General features: G+C 51.3%; 1 protein-coding gene across 2 annotated transcripts in view; it reads left to right on the forward strand.

The window, feature by feature from the left end:
• Nucleotides 1–16941, forward strand: part of NSD1 (nuclear receptor binding SET domain protein 1) — a 56848-nt gene continuing 39907 nt past the window's right edge. Inside the window, exons 1-3 of one of the 2 annotated variants that reach the window (XM_052684425.1) lie at nt 1–89; nt 350–990; nt 14013–14148. In XM_052684425.1, the coding sequence (XP_052540385.1) occupies nt 370–990; nt 14013–14148 (757 nt within the window). In that variant the 5' untranslated portion in view covers nt 1–89; nt 350–369. Of the gene's footprint in view, nt 90–307; nt 991–14012; nt 14149–16941 lie in introns of those variants that run through there. The other variant, XM_052684426.1, reaches the window with a different exon arrangement.

Here is a 16941-nt window from a genome sequence, read left to right on the forward strand (position 1 = left end):
TGGCGGGGCCTGGCCGGGCCGGGTCGGCGCGTCTCCTTTTCGGGCCGCAGCGGGGGCAGGCGGCGGCGAGCCGGCCGCGGCGGCCGCAGGTGAGCGCTGCCCGGCGGGCGCCGCCTCTCGCCGAGCGGGCCGCGCGAGCGGAGCGGGAGCGGAGCCGAGGAGCGGAGCGAGGCCGGGCGGAGGGGCCGCGGCCCGGGCCTAGCGGCGCGGCGGCCGCCTCCGTTCTTCCCTCCCTCTCGCCCTCCCTCCTTCTCGCCCGCGCGGGGCCGCGGAGCGCAGCGGGCCCCGGGGCGCGGCTGCCATTTTGTCGCGGGCGGCCGGGCTGACCCCATTGTGCTGTCGCCCGCAGGTGGATGCCCGCCGCCCGGCATGGAGCAGGCCTGCGAAGTGAGCCGCCGCAGCTGCCTCGTCCCGTTCGGCACCTCGCTGCCGGCTGCCGAGCGCAAGGGCGGTCCGTTCGGCGAGCCCCGCGGCCCCGAGCCGCCCGCCATGCAGCTGGCGGCCGCCAAGCCCGGCTTCGGGCAGGACCCGTCCTCCTGCTACATCCCGCTGCGCCGGCTGCAGGACCTGGCCTCCATGATCAGCGCCGAGTACCTCGGCGGCCCCGCCGACGGCGCTGAGGCCCTGCCCGACCCCGGCTCGCCGCCCCCCCGCGCCCCCGCGCCGCAGGAGCCGCCGGGCGGAGCCGGGCCGCAACCCGCCGCGCTGGGCTTCCCGCTGCTGCTGCGGGACGGAGGGGACGAGGACGAGGAGGAGGAGGAAGAAGAGGAGGAGGAGGAGGAGGAGGAGGGCAACGAGACACCCGAGGAGGACGACGAGGACGAGGAGGAGGAGGACGACGACGACGACGACGACGACGAAGAGGAGCTCGAGCAGAGCCGCGGGGCCGGCAGCCCGGAGCCGCCCCGCCTGCAGCCGGCGGAGCTGCCCGGGTCGGACGGCGGCCCCGGGGAGAGCGCGGAGCCCTCCGGCAGCGCCGCGCTGCAGCTCGTAAGCGGCGCCGGGGCGGGGAGAGCGGGGGGACGGCCGGCCGCACCGGGCGGGGGGAGCGGCGCGGCTCCATCTTGCGGGCCCGGCCGGGCCGCGGCTGGCAGCTGACATCGCGGCGGCCTGCTGGCAGCCATCTTGCCGAGGGACAGATTTGACACCAGCGCTGCCGTCGTTGGGAGCCGCTGTGCCGGGCCGCGGCCTCGTCCGTCTGTCCGGCCGCCTTCACGTGCGCGGTGCGGACGCAGCTGTCACCGCCGGGCGGGCCGTGCCTTTATCGCACGGCGCTCTCACCACACGCGTTTTATTATTTTTTCCTAACGTAGGCATCGTTGCCGTCATTGCTGCAAAATTAGTTTGCTGGGATTCCCTCCCCCCCTTTTTTTTTTCTTCCCTCACTCTGCTCTCAGGGTGTTTTTTGGCAAGGTGATGGGTCAGCAGGGGACCTCTCGCATCTCTTAGCACCTGCATTGTCAGAGCTTTGTTTGGGTGTGAGGTCCCGAGCTGCAGGGCTGTCCCCCCACGTTTCCTCACCACACATTACTGTTTTTTAAATCTCTTTGTAAATGTTGCTTGCATTCCATCAGGTTCTTTCCAGACGTGCTCAACGAGCAGAAATGCTGCAGCTCCGAGTTCTGACAGCACTTGAGTGCACATGACGTATATGGAGCTCATTTTTGAAAGCGAGTAAAACTTTGGGATGGGTTTCAGCATTCCTCAGCTGAGCTCCCGGAGTTATTTATAGGCGCATACATCCGTTATGCAGCAGTTCTTAGAGATCTTCGGTGTTTTCCTCGAGTGCTTTGTTTTTAAATGCGATTTTGTTGATTTCAGCTTGCTTCACACCAGGTTTGAGGTATGATTTGATGCCAGGTGTGGAATGTAACCCATGTGACAGCACTGATCCTGCAACCGTTTTGCTCTTTCTCATTTCAGCGTGACTGCTGCTGCCAGACAGATGCTACTGCAGTATTTGTAGGGGTGCTCTCGCCCTCGTTCATTGGGGAACCTGTTGTGTTTTTGCTGCGGGAGTTGCTCTGGGGCGCTGCAGGGCACGACCCCACTGCGTGCGCCTTTGGGAGCAGCGGTGTTGTGTGCAAAGCTCAGACCCGGTGCTCTGAGGCAGAGGCTGCTGTCAGGCTGAGGTCGGTGCGTAGCTTTGTTGAGCGAAGCGGGGATCTCAGACATGTGCTCAGTGATGCGGTTGTGGGAGGGTCTCACGTTGTAAACAGAAGCGAGCAGAGGTACTTCCACTACGCTTTGCTTCTATCGGTGGCTTTGCTGCGTGCACTGCGGCGCTGCAGCCTGAATGGTGAGAATGCTTGGTGATGGAGCCCGTTATTTGGGCCTGGAGTGAAGGGCCGATTTTCAGTCCAGCTGCCGTCCTGCATGCCCTGGTGTGCCATTAACCTCACAGAACTGTTAAAAACTTTTTTTGTTGTTGTTGGCAACTTGAGATCCTTCCTCTTCATCTTCCTTCTGATAAGAGCAGGTTGTCAGAGAGGTCATTCATTTGAGCCCTGCTGTTTGTGCGGTGGGGGGGCTTTTTGCCTGTGCCAGGTTACCACTGAGAAAGAGTTCACATTTTTTATTTTGAATGTGACACAGTAGCTATAGGAATAGCCAGGCTTGCCCTCAGATGCTCTATTCATTCAGGCATTGAATTCCTGTCCCCTTTAGTTTTGGGTGTCTCTAGCAATCTTTCTCTGAGATCCTGCTACAACTTACCAGAACCACCCAAACAAACCTAACAACGAAACAAAACTCAGGAGCTCCACACCACTATTTTTAGGGCAGCCTGTCTGGCGGGGCCGCTCTGATAACCCCATTTACCCACTTTCTCCTTCGCTTTGCAGCTGGTCTTGGTCAGAACCGCTATTCCCAAACCCACTGCCCCTTCAGCTTTGCCAGCGGGACAGCATGCAAACAGCAGCTTTCGGACTGTTCCAAGCTTTCAGGATTCGCTGGCTCGTTGGGAACTCTGAAAAGGCCGATTTCCCAAGTGCCAAGGGTGCTTCCCGCAGAAGGGACAGCACTTGACTCGGTCTTTGTGGGACGCATCCCGGGTGGGCAGGCAGGCATTGTGTTGCAGGGGGCTGTTAATAGCGCTTGGCACGCCCGGCCCAGGTAGCATTCAGGTGTTAAGAGGGATGTGCATATTCCGAAGTTATCTTAACAGCCGCCTTAATCACGGTTAAGGTTTGCTGAAACTCAAAGCCGAGCGCCGGGTTTTGAGCCGAATGACAGAAGCCGTTGTTGGGCCATTGTTGGTGTGACAATGGGGCGACTGGGGGCAGCTGATGGCTCCTCCGTGGTACTGTCGGATCGTGGCTATTTACACCGCAATGGATGGACGCTTTGTACATTTTTCTGTTATCAGCCTGATGCCAGTCTGTCTACTGCAGTTTCCTGGCCTTGCAGGTTGTCCCGCGGTGGTGTTTTGCAGTCGGGTGGGCGCTGGGGCCCGAGGCTGTCCCTGTGCCCTGCTGCCAGAGCTCCAGTGCTGCGGTGTTGGAGAGGCGGTTTGCTCCTGGTGTAATTCTCATGTTGAAGTTTTGCTTTTTTACAAACGTAAGTGTTGTACCTAATTACCTTTTGCTTTGCCAGCTCGTTGTTTTCTAATTGCTGCCCACAAAGTATGTTGGATCTGCTTAGTTCGTGGTATACAGTGCTTGAAACTGAGGTATTGCACGGCGTGCAGCCTTGTGCCGTGCATTCGTGTGCAGGAGCCCATGCACACGGGGTTGGAGCTGCTGGGGTTTGGTTCTCCAGAACCGAACGGTGTGTAGCATGCTCAGGGTGCTTAAAAAACGAAGGGCCGGCGAAGTGATCTCTTTAAGCCTGGGATTAATCCTAATACGCTGAAGGGTTCTGTTGCGTTCTGTAGCCGCGGCTCCGTGCTCCTGTTACAAAGTGTCTGTCCTGCCGTTACTGTCCTGTGCGTTACTGTGGCTCTCCGTTTGTCGGCAGGCTGGAGGTGAAGGAACCCTTGCCGTTCTGTACACGATTCTGAGGGCACTGTCCTGTGCCGGCGCTCTTTCCCAGAACCCTCACTGCTGAGGCTTGTGCTGCTGGGATGATGTTGTTTCCTAGAAGCTGCAGAGCTGGACCTCACAAGGCTGTGAAACCTGCTGGGCCCTGGGTTGGGAGTGACTGCTGTCGTTCAGAAGTGCCTCCATGCTTTGTGCAGAGCTAAACTTACCCGCAGAGGGGTTCAACCATGGTGGGCATCCAGGAGAACATGGATGTTTCCATGGTTTGGGCACGGTCTTAGGCTCCGTCACAGCTTGGCCGTGCATGTTGATTTCTGCATGCCTGTGGCTGTCAGGCTGTGATGGCACAGCGTGCCCTGTGTGCGGCGTGCTGAAGGCTGTGTGCTGCAGGGCCAGGTGACAGCCGTGCCGTCCCTGTGGGCTGAACGCTGGCTCCTGGGAGCATTTATCCCAGCATTTGGCAGCGATGGCTCTTTTTGTTTCGCTTGTATTTGTTCTCTAATCTACTATTTCTGATTAGGTTCTGCTTATTCATGTGATGTTACCAAAAATAATGTGGTTTCTTGGTAAGCAGCGCGGTGTGGAATGTGTGTGATCGATGCCTTTGCAGTCCTTACAGGGCCAGGCGGGTCTCTGCAAACAGCATGACCAGGGGTTTGGTTTGGACAGTCTCAAAGGTGTGGTTTTGTGGAATAAAATGTCAAAAACCTGTCACTTCTGCTTTCGAAATTCAAATGGAAAGTTCAAGCTTAGGTAAGAGAGACTTCATTCAAGGCACGTCCTGGTTAATATGCTGTCCATAGTCATAAGTAATTAGTCATCCCTTGGTCAAGCCTTTCGTGTAGGGCTGTTGCCAGAGGAGCACAGACTTCACTCAGCATTTCGGTTCTGGTCTGTAGATGTGGTGAGCCTGGTGCGTCCTGCTGCTGCGGGAGGGGAGCAGCCAGTGGTGGCACAGGATGGGCTTTGAGATCCCGCACCCCTCCGCTTTCTGTTTGCTCGCTGGTGACCTTGGGGCTTTTGTAACGTTTTGTGTTGTTGAGAGAATGATGGTGTTACAGTTTCCTCCACAGCCTTGCTGAAACTTGTGGCGGTGGCTGGGTGCGATATTGTTACGGCAGTTCCTGACCCCAGGGCAAAATGCTTCTGTTGTGCTTGCCGTTTGTAGCCTTGCCTCCTTCGAGGGGAGCCTGCCTCCTTGCTTGAGCCTCGCCTCCTGTTGTGGAGCAGCTTCTTTAGACCTCAGTGCTTCCTGGCCCGGGAGTGGAGTTGAGCAGAGCCACATGGAAAGGTTTCGTTTTCAAAATGTCCTCACGTTAACTGAACAAATCTGTATCTCATCCAAGAGCTGTCAGCTCTGAAGGTGGGTGATAAGCTACTTAAGCCTCAGGAAAAGAAGCGGTGTTATTTGAATTATTGTTGAGATTGTGTATGTTAAAAACACCTTATTAACTTAAAAATCAGTGTTGAGGGCAGCGATTAACTCTCATTGTTGTTGCTTAGAACATAAATCAGCTTTTCCTGCCTGCGATTGACAACTTCTTGTGTACAGCCATTGGGAATGGCACGGGGACCAGAAGCACCTGAAGGAAGAAACTCAAGTTCCTGGCAAGGGCTGGGCAGTCCATCAGGAGTCTGTGAAAACATCACGTTAATGTCACTTCTGATACCAGGAAAAGGTGACAGATGTTTTGTTGTGTCTGCGCAGAGCCATCTGTGCTGCACAGCGCAGTCCTTGCCCAGTAAAATGGGGTTAAGTCCTTTATGGTGGTTAAGGCATTGCCAGGATTTCCACGTTAATGGTTGGAAAAAGGTCTGTGAGAGAATCTGCTTTGAATTAGAGCGGCAGTTTTCAACCTCTGGTGATTTGTGGACCCCTAAACACTTGCCAGGTGCAGACTCTTGTATTGTGAATTTAGACCTATCAACAATAGCATTGCTTTCTTTTGTGTAATTCTATGGCTTCGGAGCATTTTTCCATGGAGGTGAGCGTGCAGAGTGTGGAGCTGCAGAACACACTGCAGGCATTGGATTTGGTGTGCGACCATCCCGAATTTGGTGCGCAGCAAAACCTGACAGGCACCTCAGGCTCCAATGCTGGGTGTGGGCACAGCGTGCCTGCATGGAACGTTTACTGGAAGTTACGGTGTTCCTTCTCTGTTGCTGCACTGCTTGTGAGAAGGCCACTCTGGGGTTGGAACTCATGTGCAGTTGGTGCAGCACAGGTCATAGGGCTCCTTGGTGGGGTGTGCGGCAGCGCTGAGGCTGGGGATGTGCATCCCATCTGCTGGCTCTGCCCTGTCTGGGAGTGCTGTTGTGGTTCAGCTGGTCCTTGGGCGCTCCTGGCCATGCGCTGCCCAGCAGAGCGTGAGATGCTGCTGCATTGCTATCTCTCTTCTCTTTGTTTTTATCAAATTAGAAAACTGTTTCAGAGCAGCTGCTCACGGCGGCTTCTGCAGCAGTGATTGAGTGTTCCACAGAGATAAGGCTGGACTTGGTGCACAGCAATCTCTTCTGTGTCCGAAAGCGTTGATGAATCCAGGAGTGTGCTTTGCCTCTCTTGAGGGATGGGAAAGCGCTCATTGGGGCTGCCGTGTTGACTTTGTGCAGTTACCATTGAGATTGCATCGAGCTTCACTTTGTGCTTCTTTCAGAAGAACAGCAACAATAATGAGGAGAAAAGTCCTTGTGTGCCACCTTGTCCTCGTGTGCCAGCACTTGGCAGAGAGCTGCCCTGGTCATGAAGCCCGTCATGCACATCCCTAGCACAGTCTGAGCGGCCTTTTACTAATTTGACCACAGCTGCTTTGAGGTCCAGCTACAAACGAGTGGCAGGACTGATGGCCCCAAATGTCCATTCATCTGCCAGCCCCCCCAGTGCTGCATTGCAGCCATGGCACTGCTTGGATGTGCATGGGGTGGCACTTCAGGGAGTGTTCCCAGTGCTGAGCCCAGCTGGGGAAGGCAGCTGCCTCCCACTGCTGCCCCTGTCCAACCCTGGTGTGAGCAGGTGGGGTGCTCATCTGAGGAAGCAGCCTGCTTGTTGCTTAGCAAGGCTCTTTTGCATTAATTCTTGATAGGGAACTTGTTCTGTGGGTTACATATGGTGTAAGATGGTCCTGAGTGCTCTTGGAGACTGCACACGGACACTGCACGGGTCTTTAGGGAGGAAGAAGCACAACAGTTTTATTGGTAATAAAATAGCAGAATAGTTGCTGTTAACTTTCAGGTGCCTATTGAAGCACTGCACTGGGCACTTAGTTTTCACTTTTAGATATGCAGAATCAGGTTTTTGTGCACGCAAAACCCGAAGTGTTGAGCTGGAGAGCTGGAGACAGCAACCCAACACCCAGAAGATGGTGTGGGTGTTTTTAGGAAGAAATGGAGATTTTGTTTTTGTTTTGGGATAGGGAGTGCATTACTGAGTTACCTTCCCACTGCTGGTGGAGAGGCGCAAACCTTCCTGTTAGCTGATGCAAGAAGGGTGTGGAGCAGGATGGTTATCTGCTTTTAATGTTCCTTCTTTTGTCCTGGTGCTGGTCTGTTTGGTTTTCCCAAACACCTGTTCGGACTGCTTACTATTTTGGATAATGTGATGACTGCCCACAGATTTCTGATTACCAGTGAATCAATCAGGTGCTTCTTAGCTTGTTGGCTGTGCTCAATATGAGGGTGAGGGCATACAAAGCAGGATTCCCAAAGGAAGGGTTAAGAACCTTCTCAAATGCAAGTTTGCAGGACCTGACTGAAGCGTGAACTTTCCTTGGGATGTAGCTCAAAGTGCTGTGCTGGTAACAAGAGGTAATTAAGTGTAAGTCCATGTTACTGCTCGTGTTCAAAGACCGATTTCATTCTAGTAGGGAAATCTCAGCAAAAGCAACTGAAATCTTAAAATCTTCTTTTGAGTGTTACGTTTATCATCTTTCTTTGTTGTTGTTGCTTGGAAAAATGCTTCTATGGAGTTCCATGAGGATACCTGCTGGCTTTGGGGAGGTCATGGTCCTGTCTCAGCGCTGTCAGTGCGCTGTGATTATCAATGTGGGATCTCACCCCCCATCGCCTGGGGAGAATCGTAATTTCTGCACAAAAGGAAACTTGCAAGCCCCAATTAAGAGTTCATTGCTTTAAAGAAGCCCCTGGGATTAAATTAAGAAACAAAAGTGTGAGTGGTTGCACGTACACTGTGCCCCAACTGCTAGTTCTCGGTTGCTGAGTTTCAAATAGACATTCACTCCTTGCAGTGCGCACATGCTGTTCTCTGGGTCTGCATCTTCCTGGTTGCAGCCAAAGTCACAGTGAATATTTTTGTGCAGTTTGTGTACGGCTCTCATTTCGTGGGTTTTGAAATGTTGTTTCTGAAAGCGATCGCTGCGTTTATCAGATGCCTTGCTTGTAAATGGTTTGGTAGAATAAAGGAACACAGAAATACGGTTGAAAATCAGGCGTATCTGACAACCTGGTTTCATTTCAGTTGTTCACCAGTTCATGGATTGCAAGAGAATATTTGTTGGCAGTGTCTTTGTGAAGCTTAGTGAGATTCTGGTAATGCCTGCAGTTCCTCCCGTTCTTGAAACAATTAGTGTGGATTAAAGAACCCGGCTTTAAAGGAAACTTAGTTTATCATTGGAAATGCACGCGGATAAGCAAGCACATGTGGGCAGTGCCAGGCATAGTTCATCCTGTGTCAGTGCCCTGTGTCTGTGGATTTTAATTCGTTGGGTGTTGGGAGAAGTCTGTTCCCTTTCCCACCCGCTTCCTCCTCCCTTCTGCCTCTCATCTTGCTGTTGTTTGTTTCTGGTTACTGCGATGCCGAAGTCCCAAAGCTTCATAACACACTGCTGTTCTGTTCAGTTCCTAAGCAAACGTTGTCACCGTTAAGAAAGCAGTGAAAACAGATGCTGTTACCTGGTTGTCTTTCTGTCTGAGACTCCTGAACTTGAAACAGTTGCTTCAGGAAATACTCAGTGTAATGCAACCAACTCTCTTCATTTCAACCTTTTACAGCATTGCTTACATGCGTAGCAGCCTTTCCATTTATAGGCTGTACAGCCTGGGCCAGGGTATGTAAAAGCCAGCCAGAGGACACGTATCAAGGCACACACGGAGAACAGGAAGTCACCATCTCTGCAGTGTGTTCTACAAGTGAGCGCTGAATGAGCAAGTATCGAGCGTTTGTCTGTGGTGGCGTCCCAGATAAGGTCATGTGTGCTGTGGGGTGGATGTAGGTCAGGCTGCCGGAGGGCAGGCCGGGCCCTGGCTGCTGAGGTCGGTCCCCAGGGATCCTCCTGTGGGAGGACAAGCGCATCCATCGTCCCGGTGACGTGGGCTGGTTGTGGCTCCCCAGCAGGCCTCTGGTTTCCATCTTTGCGTCACCGCCTGCCGGCACGCTTGGTGCGGTGATTTCACCACGCAGGTGTTGTGGTTTGCGTGTTGTTGTGGTGCTGGTAGGTTGGTTTTGTCTTTGCAATGCTCAGCCTTCCCGTGCAGGGCTGGCCCTTCCTCTGGGCGTTCTCCAGCGCAGCTCTACCTGCACGGGTGCACTTTGACCTCTTTGTGCTTCATTCCAAACACTGCTTAAGCTTTGAAGCAGATATAATTTAATATTCCTCTTTTTTTTGGTCAGGTTTGGTTTTGATTAAGCAGAAGCTTATTTAAAAGAATCTTTTCTAATGTCGATTTTATTTTTTTTTTTACTTCATTGCAAGCAGTCATTAATTTCCATTCTTAATCTTGCTTCATCGTTGTTCTTCATTTCATCTTTTGATCTTTTCACACAACATATTCACGAGCACGGATCCTTTCCCAAGTCCCGTCTTCTCCCGTCTGCATTCATTCATTTCTCGGGGCACAGGTGCTGGAGCTGAGTGAAGTAATGAAGTTGGAGTGGATCCCATCAGGATGGGAGGCTGGAGGGAAGAGGAGGACTCTGGTAGGAGTCTTATTTTTAAACTACGTAAGAAGCAGACATCGCATAGGAATTCTGTGTGCCAGGTTTGTCCTGGTAGTGTTTCTTTGCTGGGATGATGAGCTTCAGATTCAGCAACACCAAATTCTGGTTAGAATCGGGGGAACTCGCTGCCATTCTTTTCCTCGTGTTTGGGAAAATGCTCCTGATCAGTGAGCCTTAAGGAGGAGAATCAGGGTGGGAGACAGGAGACTGACTCTCACCAAAGCTTCAGAGAGAGGCTGCTCCAGCAAGGGAGGCTCAGCGAGAGCCCTGGGTGTTGCTTCCAGCGTTGCCGTGTGCTCCAACTCAGGTCAGGGTTTCACTACTACCTGGCAGCTGCTCCTGCTATGAGATCTGCTCACAGATACCCCAGGCTGCTGCTGCAGCACCTTCGGCAGGCATCTGCTGTGCTTCAAGGAAACACGCGAGGAAATGCGCAGTCTTGCCCTGCCTGCTGTTAGTGTCATTGTTGGTACTCTGTTGTTTAACTGTTGTCTGGATCTGCCTTCTTGTGAGTTCTTCCCTGCTTTTGTCCTGTACGCTCTCACCGGTGCCAGGCCAGGCAGCATCTGTTTTTGCTGTGGGTCTGGGCTTCCTTCTTTCTTTTCAACATCTTCTTTGCATCGCCTGTCCTGCTGCCCCAGCCTTTCCAATAGCATTTTCTGTCAGTTGTCTTACTCAATAAATAACGTTGTGCTTATAGTTAAGAAATAAGCCACAGAAGGGTTCTTCTGGCCTTGGTTTTCCATGACGGCTTTCCAAAGGAGGTCTGAATGACCAGAGTGCAGGGCCGTGCTGGGTGCAGCCCTGTCAGGCTGAGCTGTTGGGGTGCACAGCACAGAAAATCTCGCCTTGTGGGCTGAGCGTACAGTTGGGTGTCCCTGCACTTTGCTGGGATGGCAGCTTCCCACTCCCACTGCTGGGACACGTGGTGCCTTTGGCTGTGCCGTGCTGGAGGTGGCAGCACAGTCGAGCTGCTCCAGGGATGGTGGGTGCTGCAGGAGGGTGCAGCCTGCAGCTTGTGTGTTCCTGTGCTTTGCACTGCTTTTTCCAGCAAGATTAATGGGTTGAACAGCAGTGTGAGGTGACAGAGCTGAGAGCGGGCATAGGACAAGCTTTGTTTTTGTTGCTGTTTAATGATGTGGTTATTTTAAAGGGAGGAAGATTGCTGAAAGACAGTTGAGGACTTAGAATATTAGAATATGTCATGAAATGCGAGCTGACGCTCAGCTTCGCTCAGCAAGTTACCGAGGCTGATGTGTTTTTGCATAATACAAATTCTGGAGATGGCTGTCAAGGCAGAAGTCTTGGTGCTGTCCTGTCATGCACCTCACTCAGGGTGGCTTTCTCGGCAGTCGGTGCTTTTCCTGAGGGTCTAGTATGGTGGAGAGGGTTTGTTTAAAGAACACCCACAATATATGCTCTTGTTCTCTCCAAAAATAACACGAAACGGTCTGAAATACTGCACATAATCTGAAGTTTAGACTGTAGCTTGTCTCATCTGAACGGCAAATGAATGCCAGACAGCTGATAAGAGAGCAGACAGCGCTCACTCCCTTTGGGAGAACGGCTGAGAACACAGACTGTAACGGTGAGTGCAGATGGTGCAGGTCGCTGTGCTGTCCTTCCTCCTGCCCGCTCACCTCCTTCAGATCTCTGCAGTGCATTTCCACTGGTGTCACAGCACGGCTCCTGCCCTCAGTGCAGCCACTCGCTGGTTTTGTTCTTCAAACATGTGAACGTTTTAATGCCCTGTGGATAAACGTTAATTATTCTGAGCACGTGTAACATCTGAAGTTGGGTACTTTGGTTATGAGTTCAGAAAACGTGGGGCTTTCTCTAGTTCATGGAAAAGTCATCCTTGCTGCAGGGCTGCAGTTCTGGACATTGGAATTTATTACCAGTTTAATCTTGGTGTAATTGTACTTAGAGGGGAATTTGTTGTCTCCTTCTGACCAAAGGAATGCATGCTTTGAGGGTTGCAGTCATCCATGGCACTGCAGTCTAACGAAGAAGACTTATACCTGGAAATAACTACTACTTTTAGGGAGGGGAGGAGCAGTGTAAGAATTCAGCCTGCATCCTCTTGATGCTTTCTGTAGCTGCCAGGGAAGGGACAAGGCAGGCATGAGAATGGCTGCGGACAGACTGACGCTGAAAAGCCTGCTGAATGCTTGGGAAGAGAGTTAAGTGCTGAAGCATTGTCTTTGAATAGCTTCTTGAAAGCCAAGTTTTCCTTGGGCGGCTGTGTTTGGTATGGGAGGGTGACAAAGCGTTGATTTAAATGCAGACTTGCCTCCAGGCGGGGCTGGGGGCGTCGCTCAGGTGAAATCAGTGTGAATGACTTGGCAAATCCGCACATAGCTGTGCTGCTGGCCTAGCTGACTGCACTGCGATTACAGTTTTGGGATGCAGGTGCCTTGTGTGCACTCTGCAGCAGGTTGCAGTTTCGTTTTGTTACAGTATGTATGCACACCTTGAAACCTGGCTTTGAAAAATGCGTAAAATATCTTGGGTAATCTTCCTTTACAAGAAGAGCATGTGCACTGATAAGGAGAAAAAGTGGGTTTGCATCTGAAAAAGCATCAATGTCTGAAGTGCCATCAGGTCTGCACCTCTGCCTCCCGTGCTCAGCAGCCCCCGCCCCGTGCCTGTTCCCACTGCCTGCCTGTTCCCACTGCCCTCCCGAGCTCTTGCTCAGAAATAAGTTATTGCATGGCTTTTGATGGCTGAGTGAGAGGAATTTCAGCAATGGCGTCTATAGGGTAATTACCTGCTTTATTTCATGTAACAGAGAACTGTATCCTTTTGTAGTCTCTATAACCACGTGGAGAGATCCCATAAAACTTGACCTGCGGTGGGATATGCTTTTTATTGGAGAGATCTGTTGTGGTTTAGCCACTAGGATGTTGAACTGTGAATTGCAGGAGATGTGCCTTAAAGAGTGGCGAGCACAATGGAAATGTGAAGTGAGAAGAAGGTGCATATTTGTGCCATGACAGCTGTAATGGGAAGCACATTGCTGATGCTTGCTGGCTAAAAAACCTGCAGCACTGCTCAGAGCTCTTATAGTACTGAAACCACCCGGGACAGGTCATCAGCAAGTGCTGGCAAACAGGAGCAGATCTGTGGGAACCTCCAGCGCTCCGTCCCGGCTCAGGGCGGCTCCAGGATCCCCAGCCCAGCCCCAGTGCTGCTGGTGCCATGGTGTCCAACCAGAAGGTTGGGAAGCAGAGGGATCTGCTCTCTGCTTGGTGATGGTGAGGCAGGAATGGCAGTAAGCAGTGTTAGGTGTGTGTTGGGTGTTTGCGTTGTGAGGTTTTGGTGTTCTCCTGATTGCTGCAGTGCCCGCAGACTTGAAGTGCTTTTGGGTGTCTGCACAGAGCTGCTCCTTGCAGGAAACAGATGGGTCTGTGTTTCACGGGGGATGACTGCACTTTTGCTGCTCTTAGGGCAGAGCAGTGGCAGTTCTGGTCATGTAAACCCAACATTAGAACAAAAGCTTTTTTTTTTTTCCTCTGTAGTTACATGAGATTTCAAATATTTTATGAGAAAGGTTTTTTTTTCCTGAGCATATGTAAGAAGTGAGACAGTCATTAGCATTGTACATACCTGCTCTTTTATTTGCTCTTCTCATCACCTCATTCCAGTCAGGAATAGGTCATTGTCTTTCATTACTTTTTCTGTACATCACAACCTCTGAAATTAAGCAGTTTGTGGTAGTGAAGTCATCGGAGCTGGTTGTGACTCAAGGTATTGCCCTGCTCTGGCAAATGGATGAACTCTGAGTGCAGTCCTTTACCAGCTTACATTCCTCACTGGAAGGGGGAAAAAAAAACCCAAGAGAAGAAAACCCAATCCAATAAAATCAAACCCTAGTTTATTGTTTTGTTCTCTCAGAAGGATCAGAAGAATGATGGTATTCTTTGAAGGTGTAGGAGCCACTAAGTAAAATCAGGACTTGCTTTTTCATGTAAATATCTCTGGTGGCCAGATGTAATCTGCATACAGGGAAGGGGGAGGCAAGGCTCTTTAGAAGCATCTGGAGCTTTAGTGATTTCTTGTGTTCTGATTTTTCCCCAAAGATCCGAGCCAAGAAGAAACCTACTCCAGTGAAGTATGAAGTTGGGGATCTTGTTTGGGCCAAGTTCAACAGACGCCCGTGGTGGCCATGCACAATTTGTCATGACCCAGTGCTGGACTGTCACTCAAAAATGAAAGGTACTGTATCTACTCAGACTGCAAGGTAGGGGAGTTGTATAGTTCTTTATTAATGAAAATAAAAAAAAGGAAGACCTTGATCTGTGAAGCAGAACTACACCAGGGAGGTGAGAGGAGGATGGGGCTAAAGCTGAGGAAGTGGCACAGGCAGCTGTTGAATGTGTAGGCTTTGGTTTCCATGGCATAAGAGGGCTGAATATCCAGAATGAGTGCAGGCCAGTGCAGGAGAAAGAGCAGCTTCCTGACAAAGATATGGAGAGGAAGGTGGATCAGAGAAGTGAGGGCAGAGTAGAGCAGTATGAAAAGGGCGGGCACACAGAGCTGGGCGGGCTCGAGTGGGGAGTGAAGCTTATGAGCAGGAGCTCCTGATTTTTTGCATGGTCTCATGGCGATAGGGCAAGAGAGAATGGCTAAAACTGAAAGGGGAGATTTAGGTGAGACGTTGGGTAAAAATTACTTACTCAGCTTGGTGTGGCACTGGCAGTGCTGGCCAGAGCTGTGGGTGCCCCATCCCAGGGGGTGCTCAGGATAAGCATCAGGATGAGCGGGATGGGATCCTGCACAGCCTGATCTGGTGGGGGGCAGCCAGCCCACAGCAAGGGTTGGGATAGATGGGTGTTAAGGTCCCTTCCAACCCAAGCCCTTCTGTTACTCGGAGAGTTGGCCAGGCTGGGGATGGGGAGGCAGGAGGGGCTTTGAAGTGGAGTTGGAGTGAAACAGCGTATCTGCTGAATGCCTTAAGGTGTTACATGGACGTGTGAGAGGAAGTGATTTTGTTGGCTCTGTTCAGCACTGGGAAGAGGGGGCTGTTTATGGGGTTATATCAGGAAAACCTTGTGATGGAGCCACATGTGTGAAAGCTTAGGACATAGTGTGTTAGTGAGACTAAGAGCCAGCTGAGTGTGAGGGAAAGGCGTGGAAGGAAATAAGACTGAGCTGCACGTTTGTGAGCGCAGGGAAGAAGAGGGTAGAGTCCAGAAAGGATGGGAGTCACACAGTATGAAGATGGAGGAGCATAGATATGTGATGAAGAGAACAGAGGAGAAGTAATTGTTTGGGAATTGCTCTTTAGTTGAAAGCTCTCACACTGCTTTTAGGATCATGTTGGCTACCATGGGGAGACTGCCACAAATTGAAAGGCTTATTTATTTCTTCCGGTTTTCCCTTTCTGGTTTGTTTTGTACTGTGAGTAATGGGAAATCCCTAGAGAATGGTGCCTTCTGCATCTGACAGCTCCCCAGCCCAGCCTAAGAACCAACTGCTGGGAATGAATAGACCTTTCTGCTGACCACAGACTCGGAACTGTCTGCTATTTCTCTAGAGGCATGAAGTAGCTTTTCCTCTATTGTGCTCACGTCGACTGCAGGTTTGGTTGCCGTAGTCTTTCTTACTGGTTTTCCAGTTTCTTCTTTATCTTCTGGGAAGCATTCATCCTATTGTAGATAATACTGAGTGTGCAGGTGTAAACAGTCCCTTTTGAGCTTTCAAATTACCATAAAGGATGTTGCCTGAATCCACCTATGTTGTCCTGTGTCCTACCACCCACCATGACATTATGGACAGGATTTAATACGTACATCTGTCCAGCAATCCCCTCTCAGCCTGTGCACAGTAATTTCTAATAAAGGAATTCTGCAGGGAGGGAACATGCTATTAACAAATTCCAGCACAGTCTACTCTCCAGCTATGTAATAGAATCTCCCGTTGTGTTTTATCTATGTTGAGATGAAGAAAGCTCCGAGGAAAAATTTCCAGTTGTCATTCTTTGTAACCTATTCATCTCACCTCCCTGAGTGGTGCATGGCAGAACAGGTGGATCTGAACTCAGGTGCTCTGGGGAGCGGGGAGCTGTGGGGTTCTGCACACACTGTAGGAAGCATGGTCCTTCTGCCTTAGTTCTATCTCGTTGTCATGGGAACAAGCCCTTCAAAATAAGGCAGGTTGCTTCAAACTCATCACTTGTGCAAAAAGCTCCTCTCTTCCTCGTTTGAGGCGTGGTGTTGTGTTTAAAGCAGCTTGCCTTTTCTTGACAAGCTCTTGAGTGATGTAGAGATGTTTGGAGCTGGAAAACCTGAAGCTCAGACAGGGGCTTGAGTCCCAGTTCTGCAGATGGATTTGGTATGTCATCTTTGTCCTTGGATTGATTTTTGCCCCAGTCAGCATTCGTCATCCTTTACCTGTTCTTGGTCAGAGTGTCAGGGCTGGCATTGCTGGGTGCCATTGCGGGCGCCCCGGGAGGAGGCAGCACAGACAAAAGGGGCTGCAAAGCTGGGGCTGCACGTTGAGCTGGTGAAGGTATTCCCAGGACAGCAGGAAGCACACGTGGCAGAGAGAGGTTTATATCTCGTGTTCAAGCCTTGTTGGTGCTGTTCCAGCTCCTGAAACGTGTCCTCTTTCACCAGAGTACCTTGTACCGGTTCAGTTCTTCATTGCTTCATGCCCATGAAGTGCTCTTGCTCCGGAAACGCCTCTGAAAAATCTTGGAAGTTGTTGTGATTGTGCCCTTATGGTTTTCTTCCGTGGCTGTGCATCACAGTGCCCACAGCAGAGAATTAACTTTTTATAAATGACTCTTTGTCACGATGCACGTACTGCTTGCAGTGTGCAAGTGCGTGCATCTGGGCGTTTATTTAAACACTACTGTTAATGTCTTATGTCCAAAATAAGGGTTTGTATGGTAACAAAGTATGGAGCAAGATGTGGAGGGGGAGGTACGGCCTGCACGGGTAAATGCTATCCAGCAGGATCCTATTTCTGGGAGTTGCTGGTGCACCATTTCCTCTTCCCAGCGGC

This window comes from Tympanuchus pallidicinctus, unplaced genomic scaffold, assembly GCF_026119805.1.
Source record: "Tympanuchus pallidicinctus isolate F22 unplaced genomic scaffold, pur_lepc_1.0 scaffold21, whole genome shotgun sequence".
In the NCBI taxonomy this organism is placed as follows: Eukaryota; Metazoa; Chordata; class Aves; order Galliformes; family Phasianidae; genus Tympanuchus; species Tympanuchus pallidicinctus.